The 16696-nt window shown below is 38.3% G+C and overlaps 1 protein-coding gene and 6 non-coding genes across 7 annotated transcripts; all 7 read right to left on the bottom strand.

The window, feature by feature from the left end:
• Positions 1-1564: 1564 nt before the first annotated feature.
• Positions 1565-13257, bottom strand: dkc1 (dyskeratosis congenita 1, dyskerin). The gene is made up of 15 exons (XM_048166241.1): positions 13139-13257; positions 12290-12351; positions 9903-9989; positions 9492-9583; positions 9113-9297; positions 8948-9012; positions 5970-6096; positions 5258-5388; positions 3952-4095; positions 3749-3869; positions 3433-3551; positions 3240-3343; positions 2661-2709; positions 2059-2226; positions 1565-1953 (listed from the first exon to the last, which is right to left on the bottom strand). Exons 1-15 carry the CDS (start codon positions 13152-13154, stop codon positions 1885-1887), a joined length of 1539 nt encoding a protein of 512 aa, XP_048022198.1. The 5' UTR covers positions 13155-13257; the 3' UTR covers positions 1565-1884.
• Positions 3630-3705, bottom strand: LOC125253639. The gene has a single exon (XR_007181503.1). It is a non-coding gene; the product is annotated as a small nucleolar RNA SNORD83 (small nucleolar RNA).
• LOC125253647 lies at positions 5100-5234 on the bottom strand. Its single transcript, XR_007181510.1, has one exon. It is a non-coding gene; the product is annotated as a small nucleolar RNA SNORA36 family (small nucleolar RNA).
• On the bottom strand, positions 5810-5886 carry LOC125253636. The gene has a single exon (XR_007181501.1). It is a non-coding gene; the product is annotated as a small nucleolar RNA SNORD83 (small nucleolar RNA).
• Positions 6184-6391, bottom strand: LOC125253652. Its single transcript, XR_007181514.1, has one exon. It is a non-coding gene; the product is annotated as a small nucleolar RNA SNORD17 (small nucleolar RNA).
• On the bottom strand, positions 9371-9448 carry LOC125253638. The gene has a single exon (XR_007181502.1). It is a non-coding gene; the product is annotated as a small nucleolar RNA SNORD83 (small nucleolar RNA).
• On the bottom strand, positions 9653-9861 carry LOC125253651. Its single transcript, XR_007181513.1, has one exon. It is a non-coding gene; the product is annotated as a small nucleolar RNA SNORD17 (small nucleolar RNA).
• Positions 13258-16696: the final 3439 nt, after the last annotated feature.

Below are 16696 nucleotides of genomic sequence, written 5' to 3'. Positions count from 1 at the left end.
ATTCACTCAGCTTTTTTTTTTTTACTTTATACCAAATAAACAAATCACAGATATGACACAAAAAAGATTTTGTTCAACATCTTGACTTCATGACGCATCTCAAACAATTCACTTACCTTTTTTATTAATGGCATGTCTTTTTTCAGATCAAGTGGAGGGAAAACAAAAAGTATGGAATCACTCAATGTTGAGGAAAAAATCATGGAATCATCAACAATGGGTGAACATCCTCTAAGTGTGGTGATTGTAGGAATTACCAGAGGTTTTTACATTATATTTACTGTGCACAATCAGCAGTCCATACTCAGGACAGGAGAAAACCAACTTAAACTAAGAACGGCAACACAAAGGCATTTTGGGGACCTGAAAATGCAAATGTTAGAAAATGGGTTTTTAAAGTGCAAGTTTTTGAACATGATACTGTTATCGTCTCTGTATAAACTACATAATTTTTTGGGGGGTGATTTTTGCCTTTATTTTGATAGGATAGTATATACTGGACAGGAAGTGAGGTGGGAAAGGTCCACGAGCTGGGACTCAAACTCAGGTCACCCAAGGCACAATGGCGCTATGTCAGCGTGCTGCCCACAAGGCTATCGGAACCAACTACAACATTAATTTGTGAAAACAGTGATGTCATGCGCATGCATATTACGTGTTCAGTCTATAGGCACGTAGTGTTTCTTTACAAAGTGACACTGATCGCCAACTACTGGCCTGGCAGCAGAAAACAGCACTTTTAGTTTTCGTGGATCCATGTGAACAGAGATTGTTTTGACGTTGTCTGTACACGAAAAATGCACAATAGATGAATAGATGATGAAACACTGCATGTCTATAGGCAGAACACATAATACACATGCAGTCACTTTTCACAAATTTGTTTTTGTATCGACAAGGAGACGATAACCATCTTTTGCAAACACTTGCACTGGAAGCAGTTTAAGTTTTCAGGCCTCCAAAACACAGTTGTCATGTAAATGAACAGCCAGAATGCTTAATTAGTAATGTTTTTTTAGTTAAACGGTGTTGTGTAAACAGCCCCTTACTAGACTGAAGAAACTTAAGCTTACTTGATTATCCATAAATCAAGTTAAAATGCATCAAATATGATCATTACGCTATTAAGGAAGGGTTTTTTTTTGTTCATCTCTTTAAGCCCCTCCCTCAAGTATGAGTTTCATATTTTTTCTAAATCATACTAGAAGATGAGCCCTAAAAGCCTGATGTATCAAATGATACAAAACTGAACAAACTCATTTTTATCTAAAGATGTTTCATATCACTTTACATGGTTAAACTAGATTTTAAATGACAAGCATCCACACTGTGGAAAACACCTAACAGCTGCTGCAGAACCAGTTTGCACTACTGTAAATGTCAGTAAACAGTTGCAAAGTCTGCCAACCTGGTTTCCCACCAGAATAAATCATGTCCAATGAGAATCCCATAAACCTGCTGTACATGAAGTAACCCAGTGTGCTGGTCCTGGCGATCACTGGACAAATCTGTCTCTGGGCAGACTGTAACACGTGTTAAGTGCAGAAGAGAATAAAAGGGGCCATTTTTGAGAAAAGTCAGTCATGTTTCATTTGATTACAGGATTACAATTTCTGTATTTACAATAATAAAAAAAACCTTTCAAATACATGAACACACCCAGGAAATACGGGTTTCATTTGGACGACAAAAAACAAAACAAAAGCAGTCATAGCTGCAACCATTTACAAGAAAATCTTCAAACCCATAGATCTTGGCCAACCCGCTGTCCACTATCACACTGAAACAGACATGACTGACAGGAGGGCAAGGATGAGTCTCCATTCAACTGGTCTGCTCTTAAATTGACTTGCGTCATCTCTCCTCGATATTACAAGAGTCTGTTCATCCTGAGTCAGCCTCAGTCTCTTTTGACTTTTTCTTTTTCTTCTTCTTCTTTGCACTCTCCGTAACCTGCATGTAAAGAGAGTTTGTTTAGACCATCATCCCTGCACTGAACAAACAAAATGCAGTCTTGACAACACGGACACATCATGTGACCAATCAAAACCTGCTGACCTCAGTTTCATCCTCTGCCGGAGCCTCAGCTGCTGCCTCCTCTGCTAGCTTCAGTTTCTTTTCTTTCTTCTTTTTCTTCTTCTCCTTTTTGCTTTCTTCCTCCGTCTTAGATGTATCCTGAGCAGCAGCTGCAGCGTCACTTTCACTTCCACTCTCATCACGTTTCCTCTAGAAAAACAAATAGTGTTAATCCAATGCCAACAGAGAAGGAAAAAAAATTTGCATTTACAAGCACGTTTTTAAGACGACAATGCATTTGGGTAATATAAACTCATTGACCCATTTACTTTTTTCGGACTAAGGTCATAAACAGCTTAAGCATAAACCAGGGGTGCAAACTCATCAGTGGTGAAAAAACATTTTCTGATGCCCACCTCCCAGTACATATTTAAGCAATATTCTGCCAAGCCTGATACATGATCATGTTTTGACGTCACTGCTGAGGAATAACCTGATTTATTTATAAAGTCTTAATGCGGTTCACTTGCATGGTAATTGGTTTGCATGTAAACTAGGACACTGGGTTCATTCAATATGCTGATTTTTGCAAGTTAGAGTATAGGCGTGTATGTAAACATTCTCTATGTGCAAATCAAATTTACCTTTGGTCCAGTCTGAGCTGCCTCTCCACTCTTTTTCACTTTCGGTGTGCTAGGAGAGAGAGTAAAACACAAATAAATCCACATTTCGTTCCAAACCCATACGACTTGAAATAGTTCCAAGCAACAGGAAATGAGTTTGTCCAGAGAGCTCAGGTGACCGTCAGGCCCGCTGCAGACGGCACTATCCCGGTTCAGTGTTTTGCTTTAGCAGACGTACTCCCTCTAGAGTCACAGCAGACCAAAAAGGGATAACAGTCTGCAGGAACAGCTCTACTAAAGACAATCAATTGTACTGATACTTTTTTCTGATATTTCAACATTGTATCTTTATTGGCTATCAGTTTTGTAATATTGGCTTTACTGATAAATGGCGCCATCCTGTGGGCACTAAATGTAAACTTGATTTAAGCCCTGACATTTTGGTTGATTGGGTCACAAGTGGATGCTAAAAACAGATGTAAAACGTCCACTTGTGATCTGATCAACCAAAACATATCTTAATACCAGGTGGAAACTGGGCCTTAAACTAGGAAGTAGACTCAGTCTCTAGTAAAGCAGCCCTTTTTCAGCTGAATGTACCTGTAGTCTACATAGCCCTCTTTCCAGTCTGCAGGAGTGCTGCCGTTCGGTTTGCCATGTTTGTCTAGAAGTCCTTTCTGAATCATCATTTTCTTCTGACTAGCCTGAAACACAAGAATCACCACATAACTTACTAAGCAAATGTGTAAACCAACATCGCTAATAAAAAGTGTGATTTCTCTGTGTTCTTCACCTTCGGCCCAAGACCCCATTTGCGTGGATATGTGTCTCGCTCCATAATGACCCTCTTGATTTTGGCGACAACCCCGTGGTCACATGTGGAGATGACGGCTGTCGTCATCAGGGCAACCGCTGAGGAAAAATGAATTGAAATAATTTGAATCTGCTAAAGGACATTCTTACCTCTGGTAACAGATGCATGTATTTTACAGCCATCAGTCCTGGGTGATAGATGGACAGTCATCTTTGCAATAATGCTAATGCAATCTACATCACATCATGTGGCTCAGAACAGTGCATGCTGGGGTTGCAAAAGATTTGACATTTACCTGTACAAATGGCTTCTCCTTTAGTAGTTATAATGACTATGTCTTGATTCAGCTCAATACCATCTTCATACCGCAGGACGCCTGGTAACATGATCTTAGCACCGTAACATATAGCGTTCACCTGTTACAAAAACATGTCGTTAGACTCGCTGTCGTCAACATTTTAAACCAATCGTGAAGCATGTATAGGCAAGTTTCCTTACAGCGCTGTCCTTCATGACAATCCTTTTGTGGGAGATGAGGAGTTTCTCCAGAGGGAAGATCACTCTCCTCAGGTACGTCTCGTCTTTGTTGTGGTCAAACTGCCACTGGGCGTCCAACACGTCATGCATGGTCACCAAGTTATCCTTCGAGAAACAAACACTGGGATCAGCCAACAAAAAGCTTTTTATGTGGCCTCAATACTTTGTCACGCAACAGACTTATTAGTTCTTCACGCAAGTTTAAACTGATTCAATCTTTGCGTTTTAACTGAAAAATGCATCTCATGTATGGAAAAAAATTTTTTTCCTTTTTCTTTTTAAAAGGTGGGTGGCATACTGGTAAATTTTGGACTATTGTCTGTAAGGCAATATGAAACTGCAGTGTTGCACTGTCGCAAAGTATAATTTACAAGTTAAGCATTAGCAGTTTAAAAGTCTGCAATTTTAAATCAATTAAGCCCCATTTTTTAAATGGTTTACAAATTAAGTGCCACATTTGTATAAAAAAAATAAATAAAAAAAAATGGCAGGAGGAAGCATTAAGCAAAATATTTTCTGGTCACAACCATCTGAAAGAATTGAAAAAAAAAAAAAGTTCAACTTCGGGTAAAACGCAACACTCGTCACTAACTATTCATTTAACTGTCCAATCACAGTGTAGGAGGGGCGGGACAAATACCATAGTTCAATAGGATTCTGGATAAATTAAGCATCACAAATCTTTCTTTAAAATGGAGAAAAAAAAATCTCCCACAATTCTGAATAGACAACATGTAATTTACTAAAGGTTCTGACAAAATGCTAATTTCTGCAGTCCATTTAAAAATTAAAAAAAAAAAAAAAAAAAACACTGAACAAACTGCTTGAATGAATGACTCAATGACTCACGCATAAAGACTTCACTTGATTCATTACTGGAAAAACCTGCTAACGAATCTCTTGAATGAATGATTCAATGACTCACTCAAATACTTCACTTGTTGCATTACCGGATGACTTAGCGTTTCTGAATGAATCCTTTGAATGAATGATTCAATGACAAATTTAAGTCATTTGTCGCCATCTACTGGCGTAAAGACATAATTGATAAAATTATTTGAAGCATCAAAATTACTTTCTAAAGCTGATTTAGTCTGTTCGTAAAGAGTTAATGTAGGCTGAAGTTTGATGAAGGAGGTCAAAACATAACCACTTCATGTTATTACCCCTCAGCCATTTTCTGTACCAAAGAATAATTACCAGAACTGGGGAGAAAGCCCAGAACTGAACTCAACACTTTGGGTCTGCAGTCAAGTTCTCAACACACCTTTTCACCCAGAACACCAGACCGGACTCTCCGCAGCTCTTGCATCTGACCGCCAACTCCCAGCAGTAGACCCAGATGGACACAGAGAGTTCGGATGTACGTGCCCGCTTCACAGCTCACCCAGAAAATACCTGCATGTGGATGGAAAACAATTACTGACAATCGTCCACTCTGGAAATAAAGTCATTATAGTGCATTACAACCCTCTACGCACACCTTGGCAATAGAACCGCCATAGGCTAATATATTTTGTGTGAATGATAAATTAGTTCATAAAATGGCACATCTTTTTACATTGAGAAAGATTCCTATGTGATATGATCTTTAAGTACACCGTTTTCGGTGTGCATGCATACAATGAATTGCAACAGTGCGCTTTAAAGACAGTGAAAATATATCTGTGCTGAACTTATACTTAGCCTCCAACTCAAATACTGGAGAATGAAATCTAAATTTATAAGCCAAAGTCTAATGATAAACATTTAGTTGCCTAGCATGAAAATTTAGTCACATTTGTGAGTTATTTAACTGCATTGTAGAGGGTTGCATCAAAGCCATCAGTCATGGGTGATAGATAGTAGGTCATCTTTGCACAGCGTGCTAATGCAATCTACATCACATCATGTGGCTTCCAAACAATTATTCAACATGAAACTTTTTGCAAACGACTTGTGAAAGCAGTCTGCACTACAATAAAACCTTAAGTTTCTACCTAATCTTTTCTCGGGATCATATTCAATAAGCTTGCTGTCATAGATGGTCCGCACTCGCAGTTGGCGCTTCACAGCGGCGATGAGTGGAGGCCTCTGGAATAGGGCTCCTGTTAAACACTCCAGAGCCTGCAGAGAAATGCACAAAACACCAATTAAAAATTCTCTCAAGACTTCCTGCAGTCGTTTATGGTCACGTATATGGTCCATATGTATGCGATCAGACATGTCAGCTCGTCTTTGGTGAAACCAGGCCCTCCAAACCTGCATGGGCCTCCAAGAGCAGCTGCTACAGTAAAACACTGCAGCAGAGAGCTGGAGACCAGCAGCACCGGCGCTCAGACCCTGAACGGCTCTGAGCGTCAGTGTGAGAGAGGGGGCCGGGAGACACTCAGAGAATGGATAAACAAGTTCATCATGTCACATACAGCATTGAACCAATACATTATTGAAATTTTATTCAAAATGTACAAATAGTAAAAAATATAGCTGCAAGCAGCAATAAAGGGGACAAGCACAAAGGCGGCACGATAAGTCATGCCAGTATGGCTGGGAGCATCAGAGCAACTGCAACAATTATCAGTTAAAGACGTATTAAGATGTTTTTGTTTTGTTTTTTTTGGCAAAATGGCTGAAGCAGCAAAAATACAAAAATTATAGTAATATGATTTAATGGTTTAGCACTTTTGACCAATAGGGGGGGCTGTGACCAAATTGATGTGGTGTAGTCAGAGAAAGGTGACAAAGACACATGCAAAATTTGGTGTCAAGGTGCCAAAGAATTGCAGAGATACAGCCTCAGCATCGTTTTGGCATGATGCCGTCAAATGTGTTGATGCAGTATACAACAACAGGTTCGTCTATCAACACGAAAACCATAACTTTTTTTGGTGAAAATCGGACCAACGCTCTAGGATGACTTAGAAAAAGTATGTTTTTAATGAAAATCAAAATGGTGGACAGGAAGTTCAGCAGACTATGGCAAAATTGGGATCTATGTTTTCGGTGTGACCCAAGAAAGCTATTAAGACCTGTAAGTTTCCTTACAATAGGCTAATTTAATCAAAAGTACTTAAAGCGGAACTCAGTAAGATTTGCGAAGCTCCCCCTACAGGTTCCTTCAGTGAATCACACTGTCGTAAATACTCCAAGCACAGCTCTGGACTACAACGACTACAACGCTCACCAGCGCAGTAGTTTTGCAAATACAGTACAAGAAATCTCGATGGAGGTGGGTAATTTTCAAAATTGTCTTATAAAGTCAAAATATATACATTGTTTTTGAATTACCGTAAAGCATTTTGTCACTCTCGCGTGAACGTGAACATGAGGTGAGATTGTTTCGGGTCGGCGCAGCTCAACTTGCAAGTGCTGTTTCTGGCGTAGACGTGCCAGAGGGGGTTAGTGCACGCCTCAAACACACCACTACAAGTCAATTAACCATCGTAAGGACTTAGAAAACTATTTATGAAGGTAAAAAAAGTGAATTAGTTCTGCTTTAATGTTTTTGGAAATTTTATATATTACAGTGCTGTCCTGTTGAGTACTGTCAGGGCATGGTGCTGAAGACTCATACAGAGTTTCGTAACGATATGCCAATGTGTTCATAAAATACAGAGTTTTATACCAAAATTCAAAATGGGCGATATGGTTTCTGTATGCCACACTGAATCTAAAGGCAGGAACACACTAAGCCGACGGTCGGCCGTCGGGCAGTTTTTCTTCGTCGGCCGACTAAGTTTCCTCAGTGTGTTCCACACAATCGGTTGAAGTTGGTCCTCGTCGGCTTTTTTTTCGGCGTCGGGCCGTCGGCGAGAGACAGAACTCTGATTGGCTGTGTAGTATAGCAAACCAGTCAGTTCACGAGAATATAAGCAAAAGTTATGAAAGCAAGCAAATAAGTCATGACGGCACAGACAGAAGGTTGTTCCAATTTTACGTCATCTTACCTGAGCACTCGAATGCACGAATATTTTCATAATAACATGAGCGGAGTGGAATAAAGAACATGATCAGCATGATTGATATCCAAAACGGTAAGCAAGCCCTGCTTTATTTATGGTTTGTATACATGCAGTCATAGTTTCGCTTTCCGTTTTTGAATGACGAATATAGACAAATATATCTGCTTAAATAGACAGATATCTCATTTATACGCAGGCGCAGAATGCGTGTGCTAGTTGACAGTCGGCTGAAGTTCTTTCGGTGTGTTCAAGCACACATTTTTTTCCCCAGACGCAGCCGACGTGAGCCAACCCCGCAGTCTGCTTTCGTCGCCACTAGTTCGTCGGCTTGGTGTGTTCTGGCCTTAAAGAGACCAGTTTTGGTCCCAACAAAGGTACTCTCAGGACATGGTTGTCAAACACACCAAGTTTGGTAAGAATACGCCAAAGCATTCCGGACATAAAACCTCATGTTCATTTCAGCATGCTCTTCGTCAAATTAGTTCACATGTTATTCAAGAACATTGACAAATCTAACTTTGTCACCATTTATGGAAAACTTGAAATTGTGGAAAAATTCTCATGACGAAATTGATTTAGGCTTTTATTCACATATAAACATTCATAAACTCACATCAATTATAGTAAATGGAAGCTCAAGCATGTTTGTTTGACGTGTGAGAATCAATGAGGTTCATTCTCATGTTACGCAGAACGTTTGATTTCATCAAAAATCTCTTAATTTGTGTTCTGAAGATGAACAAAGGTTTTACGGGTGTGGAACGACATGAGGGGGAGTAATGACAAGTTTATTTTTGGGTGAACTAACCCTGTAAGAACGAACAAATCTAATGATCTAATTTTGTGTCCAAGTTCTTACAGGAAAAAAAAAAAAAGAGCATCTTTCTTTAGAATTAAATACAAAAATGGTAATCTCAGATTAAATGCTAATTACTAACAATAACAGTATTTACAGACATATTTCCCTCATTTCAACAACTAGAGCACCGTTTAAAGCAGAACACATTTCTACTTACCCTCGCTAGCTGGTGTTCGTTCTCTAGTGCATTGTGCAGCCGTACTATTCCCACATACTCTTTGCCTAAAAGAATTGGCACAAGAGTAGTAAGGAGAGGCTACTAATTTTAATGTGAGGGTGAACATGTCAAATTCTTGACCTGGAAGCGCTACGGCTGACCTACCTGCGCTCTGCTGGGATTTGACCAGTCGCGTGGCTCGCTCCACACACACAATCAAGCAACCCGTGACTTTGGGGTCAAGAGTGCCGCTGTGACCCGTTTTTTCAACACGAAGAATTCTCTTGATCCAAGCGACGACTTCATGGGAAGAGGGGTTGGCGGGTTTGTCCAGATTAATGAATCCAGCCCTGGGCAGATGGATTAAAAACAACACTTGTGGGAACTGCAACTTCACAAACAATATGCTCACATGTGTGGAGAAACCATCAGTCAATGGGTGATAGATAGCTGGTCATCTTCGCACAAAGTGCTAATGCAATCTACATCACATCATGTGGCTCACATACACAAGTGCAAATTACATTAAACCAGGATTTCCTACCTGACGTAATCATGTATGTTCCTCTTGAGCGGATTCGAGCCATGTGGCAGAGGAGTGTAATGAGCTGTCCTGATGTTGAGCTTATCAAAATTCTGCAGATAAACAGGTTTATAGGTCAAAATGGAAGTGACATCACCAAAATTAGACTTAAGAGTGCATGTGTGATCAGATATGTCTATTCGTCTTTGTCAGAGCTGGCCTGATCCCTCGCACCAGCCATCAGACCCTACAGCGACTGACCCAACAGAACATTGGACCAGCCGAGCAGGACCTGATGACCGTAACCCTGCGGCCCAGAACGGACCACAAGGCGGCCGAGGGAGAGAACCAGCAGCGCTCAGCGAATGGATAAACAAGTTCATCATTCCACACACACTTGGTGAAAGGATTTGTGGGTAAACGGACACTGACCTTCAGCAGCAACGGCCACTGCGATGTGTCCAAGCTTGCGACCTTAGATTCAGGTTTGATGAGGAAGTCTCCACTTTCTTGAATGTCCTGATGGTAAAGGAGAGTTTATTAGTAAAATGATTTTGACAGTGACCAATAACTAGTTTGTGATCAGGTATCGCAGTCACAATACAGAAATTTAAATATAGCTGCAAGCAGCGATGACGGGCCCAAGCCCTGGTGATACCACCACCCCAGGTGACTTCAGGGCAACTGTGCACAACAGACAGCACGCATTTAAACTGGGTAATAGGGCTGCACGATTAATCGTTTGTTAATTGTGATAACGATATCTGCTTCTCTCGATTGATTACAAGTAATCATCACGATATTGGCCCGCTCATTTATCCTGAAAACGTGTTTTTTTTTCTTTGGGATATGCTTGTGGTTGCCAGATGCAAAGAGCTTAAATACCCCAAATAGAGCTTTTCCCTTTAAAAGGATATACTTTCTTCTCGGTGTTTTACTTAATCTGTGCAATCTGGCAACTCTGTACACGCGCTGCCTCTACATGTGGAGTTTAGTGATCTCCACAGGAAATTCTGCTTCATTGAAAGTGTCATACAGCCAGTCTTTGTTTCTTCACAAGCCACTTGTACTATTTGTGTCACTAAATCTACCATGATCTAACCTTCAGCAATGAATTTCAACAAATGCAACACTGATCTCCACCTTATGTTTGCAGAATGCAATCGGAAAAAAAAAAAAAACTAACATAATTTGGAATTATTGGAAATAATTAGGAGTTTTGCCATTTTATCTTTGAAGTTCCTAAAAAGTTTATCAGTTTTCATAATGTTGATCAGTTAAAAATGAAATAGCCAGGGATATTTTTGTTTTTATATATCAAAGAGCATTGTTCTTTGCTTTACATATTTGCAGGGCAATCTGAATCTGTGGTTTGTCTCATTTGCAAACGAATTGTGTTGCTTTAAAATCTAATGTGAATACAGATTACAAAGCGCTCACCAAAACCATGTTCTGTATCGATTTACCATCTAACAAAATTATCATAGTTGGTTAAATGAAGTCGATGCCACCTACAGGCCTTTTGGGTGAAGTGTAGGTTGGTAAAGAACATGCAAAATGGCCATAACTACATTACCCTTTTTGATATAATAATCATGATTAATAATCGTGATTATAATTGAGCAAAATAATCATGATTATCAGTTTAACCATTATCGTGCAGCCCTACTGGGTAGGTAAATATAAAAATTATGTTGTTAAGATATGAGACTTTCAGTTTCCCTTTTTGTCATTAATTGCTCGCAATGGCAACCCTGTTTGATATATCGGTTCACAGTTTATCATCTTCAATGTCTTGGCATCATGTTGAAAAAGTTTGGTGAGAATCATAAACTAGTTACAAGTAGTACTTTAAAATTCAGAGCATGATTTTTTTTTTTTTTTTTTTTTTTTCAAACCAAATCACATTCAAACCAAAATAGCTGACTTCCTGTTGGTCTGAGATAATGTCGAAATTAGAAAGCTGTCTAGCTTGACAAGAACAATACATGTACTGAGTTTGGTGACTGTAGATAAAACTAACCACTCAACTTGTCAAAAGGTGGCACTATGAGCCCCTCCACCAGGCCCATTTCTAAGGCTTTGCCCATGTCTACAGGCCAGCAACTTTGATGTGGTTGTCAAGTTTCAAAGCATGCTAAGAGCCTCAAAAACACCCAAGAATTATTAAAGTTTGATATGTTGCCATGGCAACAGTGTTTAAGATATACAGAATCATTTCACAGGTGTACATCTGCCCTGTTTTGAAATACTAATGAAGTTTGAAGCAAATTGTTTGCAAGATATCAGGCCCGATAAGGTCTATGTGTGTACGGAGTTTCATACTAATATAGCAAGCGTGTTAGAAATATGGATACGTTTTTGACTCCATTCAAGGGGGTCAAGTCCCCGTGCCACGCCCGGGTACCAGCTTCAGCCCGGCCCTAATGGCCACGGATTCTGACCTTTGTGCAAGTTTTTCAGCACGTTAAGGACCCCAAAAGTGCCCGAGAAGTCGCTTTCAGGGCTTGGGCCCTTATAAGTTCAACAAAATTCAATGAAAAATATTTGGCCAATCAAGTTCAGAAGAACTGCCACTCATTGATTTAATGCATATTTCTATTCTCACAGAATATCCTGTTTTACTCATTACATATGAAAATAAAATGGGTTGAAAAGGGCTACAGGATTTTTAGACTTTAAAAAAAAAAAAAAAAAAAAAACTTTGAGAACTGATTATGTATTTACATGAGTAAAGTTAAATACTACATAGCATGTTATTGTTACCCTGATGAATCATAGAAATCAAGAAAAATGCATGCATATAAAAATGCAATTACCCCAACTTCTTCTGAGGAAATTTGCTGTGACTTCCTTTTCTTCTCTTTCTTAGCTGAACCAACTGAGGATAAAATAAAAAATAACAGTTACAAATCACTTCATGAACGTTCATTGGAAAAGAGTGGATTGAGTATAAAGACACAGAGCATGAGCGCGTGCAGTTGCAGATTCTTGAGGTGGAACCACGTGGCGTGCACGTCCAGCACGTGGCGTTTGACTTACTGTTCTAACTTACCAAAAAGAAGGGTTTAAAGTTACATTATTAACGTAAAACGTTACATTAAACCACAGTCACTACCGTTCACAGTGAGTTTCGATAAATGAGTAGCAACGTGAAAAAAATAATCACTTACAAATATTGAGTGTCCGTGATTTTAGGTTTCAGAAATTTCATAACACAATTCAAATCTGATCACTTACTGCAGCATTATTCTCCTTATTTATCATTTTATTTTACTAATACACTACATACATTTACTAAGACTATTTATAAACAGGCAAGTTATTAGGCTTCCATGCAAGCAGAAAGACATTTACTTCCTTTATTAACTAGCTAATGACAGGTTATTGGTGTTGGGGAAATAGAGATTAAATAGCTAAACTAGTATAAATAGTAGAATTAATTACCAGTAAAACAGATTCCTGAAAGCAAAATATTCATTTTTACACGCAACCGGTAATCATGCGTACTATTCAAGTTGAGAACTCAGCTTTGATCAGTTTACTTCTACACTTCTTAATCGCATGATCAATGTGAATACAAATGCATACTAAAGTACAGCTTACATTTAAGCAAAATTACAGCAATCGTAGCAAAAATAACACAAATGTGTAAAACATGGTCTTACTTTCCATGTCCGCCATCTTCACTGCTGCGCGCTTCAAGGAACTGCAGCGCGTGTTGGAGAACGCGCATGCGTATTTCTCTGCAGAGGCGGAGACTCTCGGGATTGTAGCATCGCGATATTATAAGGCTGATAACGAGGAACGTGGCCACACGAGGGCGCAACCAGAGCCCTTCCAATGGATCATAGAATGATGTGCAATGTGCATTCACTTTTAAATGATAACATATATATGTATAAGTTTAGGATGTGCAGGATGATGATGATGATGAAGCATTAATATTGTGTTATTAAGGGAAATAAATAGAAACGTTTACTAATTTAGTTCTCATAGCACAAAATGCAATTCCACAATTGGGGAAATATGGCCTGGCAAAACATTCACAGTACGAATACATGACTTTAGATATTCTTCTTATTAATATTTAGATATGTGTCATTCACAGTTCTGGGTAGTAATGTAATTACGTAATCAGATTAAAATATATATACTTGTAATTAAATATTACAGATATAGATATACATTTTAAAATACTCATGATCAGACTGCAGTTACATTTTTACTGATTACATTATTACATAATTTCACAAAATGGCAGTAAGTTATTCATCAGATTACAAGAAGATTACAAGCAACAGATTAAAAGCAATATTATTAATTAAATTCAACAAAAGAGAATTGAGTTAGAATGAATCAAATTAAATCCTTAAAAGTGAAACACTTAAAATAAGTAACTGCAAATAGTAGACACAAATTAAAGGATTAGTTCACTTTCAAATGAAAATTACCCCAAGCTTTATTCTCCCTCAAGCCATCCTAAGTGTATATGACTTTCTTTTTTCTGATGAACACAATTGGAGAAATATTAATAAATATCCTGACGCATCCGAGCTTGGCGTGTTACCAAATGAGTATAAGCTGAAGAAAGTCTCTCCATCCATCATAAACACACTCCACGGCTCCGGGGGGTTAATAAAGGCCTTCTGACCCTAATATCCATATTTAACAAGTTATGAAGTAAAATATCTAGCTTCCGCCAGACCAACTTCCGTTTTTTGGAAAGGAAAGATCACATAAAATAATTTTAAATTATCGTACAGAAAAATGATAGACTAATCTCATAACTGATCAAAAGTAGTTATTTGATATTAATAGATTTTCACTAACAATATTTTGTGGGCACAGATCAGACCTTCTTAACTTTCATTTTTAAATACACAGACATACAGAATCAGCATATAAATCTCAACAATGGTGACACTTCATACCACAATGCATGCTGGGAGTCACAAGTTTTATACTATGGTGGCTCCCAGGATGCATTGCAGCATGAAGTCACAATTGTTGAGATTTATATGCTGATTCTTGATTCTGTGTGTCTGTGTATCTAAACAAAAAAAATCTTACAATGCATTTAAAAATCAAAACTGTCTGATCTGTGCCAACAAAATAATATTGGTGAAAATCTAAATCTATCTATCTATTTCTCTTTCTAATCTATCTATCTATCTATCTATCTATCTATCTATCTATCTATCTATCTATCTATCTATCTATCTATCTATCTATCTATCTATCTATCTATCAAACTAAATCTATCTATCTATCTATCTATCTATCTATCTAACTAAACCTATCTATCTATCAAACTAAATCTATCTATCTATCTATCTATCTATCTATCTATCTATCTATCTATCTATCTATCATCTGTCAAACTAAATCTATCTATCAATCTATCTATCTATCAAACTAAATCTATCTATCTATCTATCTATCTATCTATCTATCTATATCATAGTGACCACCCAGAACAGCCTAGCAACCACCTAGCAACCACACACATCACCCTGTCAACATCCTAGCAACCAACCAGAGTACCCTAGCAACCTCATAGAAACACCATAGCAACCACCCAGAATACCCTAGAAACCGCATAGTAAATCCTTAGCAACCACCCCGAGTACCCTAGCAACCGCATAGCAACACCCTAGCAACCACCCAGGATACCTTAGCAACCGCATAGCAACACCCTAGCAACCACCTAGAGTACCCTAGCAACCGCATAGCAACACCCTAGCAACCACCCCGAGTACCCTAGCAACCGCATATCAACACCTTAGCAACCACCCGAGTACCCTAGCAACCGCATAGCAACACCCTAGCAACCACTCAGATTACCATAGCAGCCGCATAGCAACACCTTAGCAACCACCCCGGGTACCCTAGCAACCGCATAGCAACACCCTAGCAACCACCCAGGATACTTTAGCAACCGCATAGCGACACCCTAGCAACCACCTAGGATACCTTAGCAACCGCATAACAACACCATAGCAACCACCCTGAGTACCCTAGCAACCGCATAGCAACACCCTAGCAACCGCATAGCAACACCTTTGCAACCACCCTCTATCTATCTATCTATCTATCTATCTAGCTTTTAAAACTACAATTCTAAAACTTAAACTATTTCAAACTGAAAAGCTTCAAACTACAAACTTTTAAAACTTCTTCAAACTTTCTGGCTATGCTTTTTCAAGCCAACTTAGAGTTTGTCTACAAACTTTTTTATCTAGTTTTAAATTATCGTACAGAAAAATGATAGACTAATCTCATAACTGATCAAAAGTAGTTATTTGATATTAATAGATTTTCACTAACAATATTTTGTGGGCACAGATCAGACATTCTTAATTTTCATTTTTAAATACACAGACATACAGAATCAGCATATAAATCTCAACAATGGTGACACTTCATATCGCAATGCATGCTGGCAGTCATGAGTTTTATACTATGGTGGCTCCCAGGATGCATTGCAGCATGAAGTCACAATTGTTGAGATTTATATGCTGATTCTTGATTCTGTGTGTCTGTGTATCTAAACAAAACAAAAATCTTACAATGCATTTAAAAATCAAAACTGTCTGATCTGTGCCAACAAAATAATATTGGTGAAAATCTATCAATATCAAATAACTACTTTTGCTCAGTTAAACGATTAAGCAATCAGTTTTCTTTACAATGATTAAAACTTTATCATCTAATCATCTTTGTTTATAGTCCTCTTTGCAACAAATTATTATTTCTTTGCAACAAAACCCACAAACTGACATAAAAGAGTTGAACTGCCCAACTAAAGGAAACACGGATCAGCATAACGGTGACCAAATATTTTCAATAAAACATCAACCTCTAATCCTCTGTTAATTCTCAAAAAGATCTGTAGACAAATGACAGAAATAAAGTCAGTCTAGTTTGTAATAAGAGAGATTTAATGTCTTTTCGGTTTATTTAATTTAAGGCAGTGGCTTGAAAGCAAGTTGTAGTTCTTGTGTTTCTCTTTCCTTCAGTGATTCTGCTTGTTAACATAAGGTGTCTTCAATGTTGGCAAAAAAATAATTAAATAAAGAGTTCTTAATTATTCTTTGCCATCTGTCTGATATTCAGATATTTGTGTTTAAATTTGACTTAATTTTCTGTGCTATTCACAGCTACTCATTTTAAATGTTTAACTTTTGAGGATTTAATTTGATTCATTCTAACTCAATTCTTAT

Source organism: Megalobrama amblycephala, linkage group LG18 (assembly GCF_018812025.1).
Source record: "Megalobrama amblycephala isolate DHTTF-2021 linkage group LG18, ASM1881202v1, whole genome shotgun sequence".
Lineage (NCBI taxonomy): Eukaryota > Metazoa > Chordata > Actinopteri > Cypriniformes > Xenocyprididae > Megalobrama > Megalobrama amblycephala.
The sequence above is the reverse complement of the archived record's forward strand: the minus strand, read 5'-3'. Positions and strand labels throughout refer to the sequence as shown.

Excerpts from the sequence above, each read along its gene's own strand:
- dkc1 (XM_048166241.1), bottom strand. Across the intron at positions 9,298-9,491 it reads AACATACATGATTACGTCAG|GGCTGGATTCATTAATCTGG; the intron begins GTAGGAAATCCT and ends CCATCTGCCCAG. Across the intron at positions 4,096-5,257 it reads CTGGTGTTCTGGGTGAAAAG|GATAACTTGGTGACCATGCA; the intron begins GTGTGTTGAGAA and ends TGTTTCTCGAAG.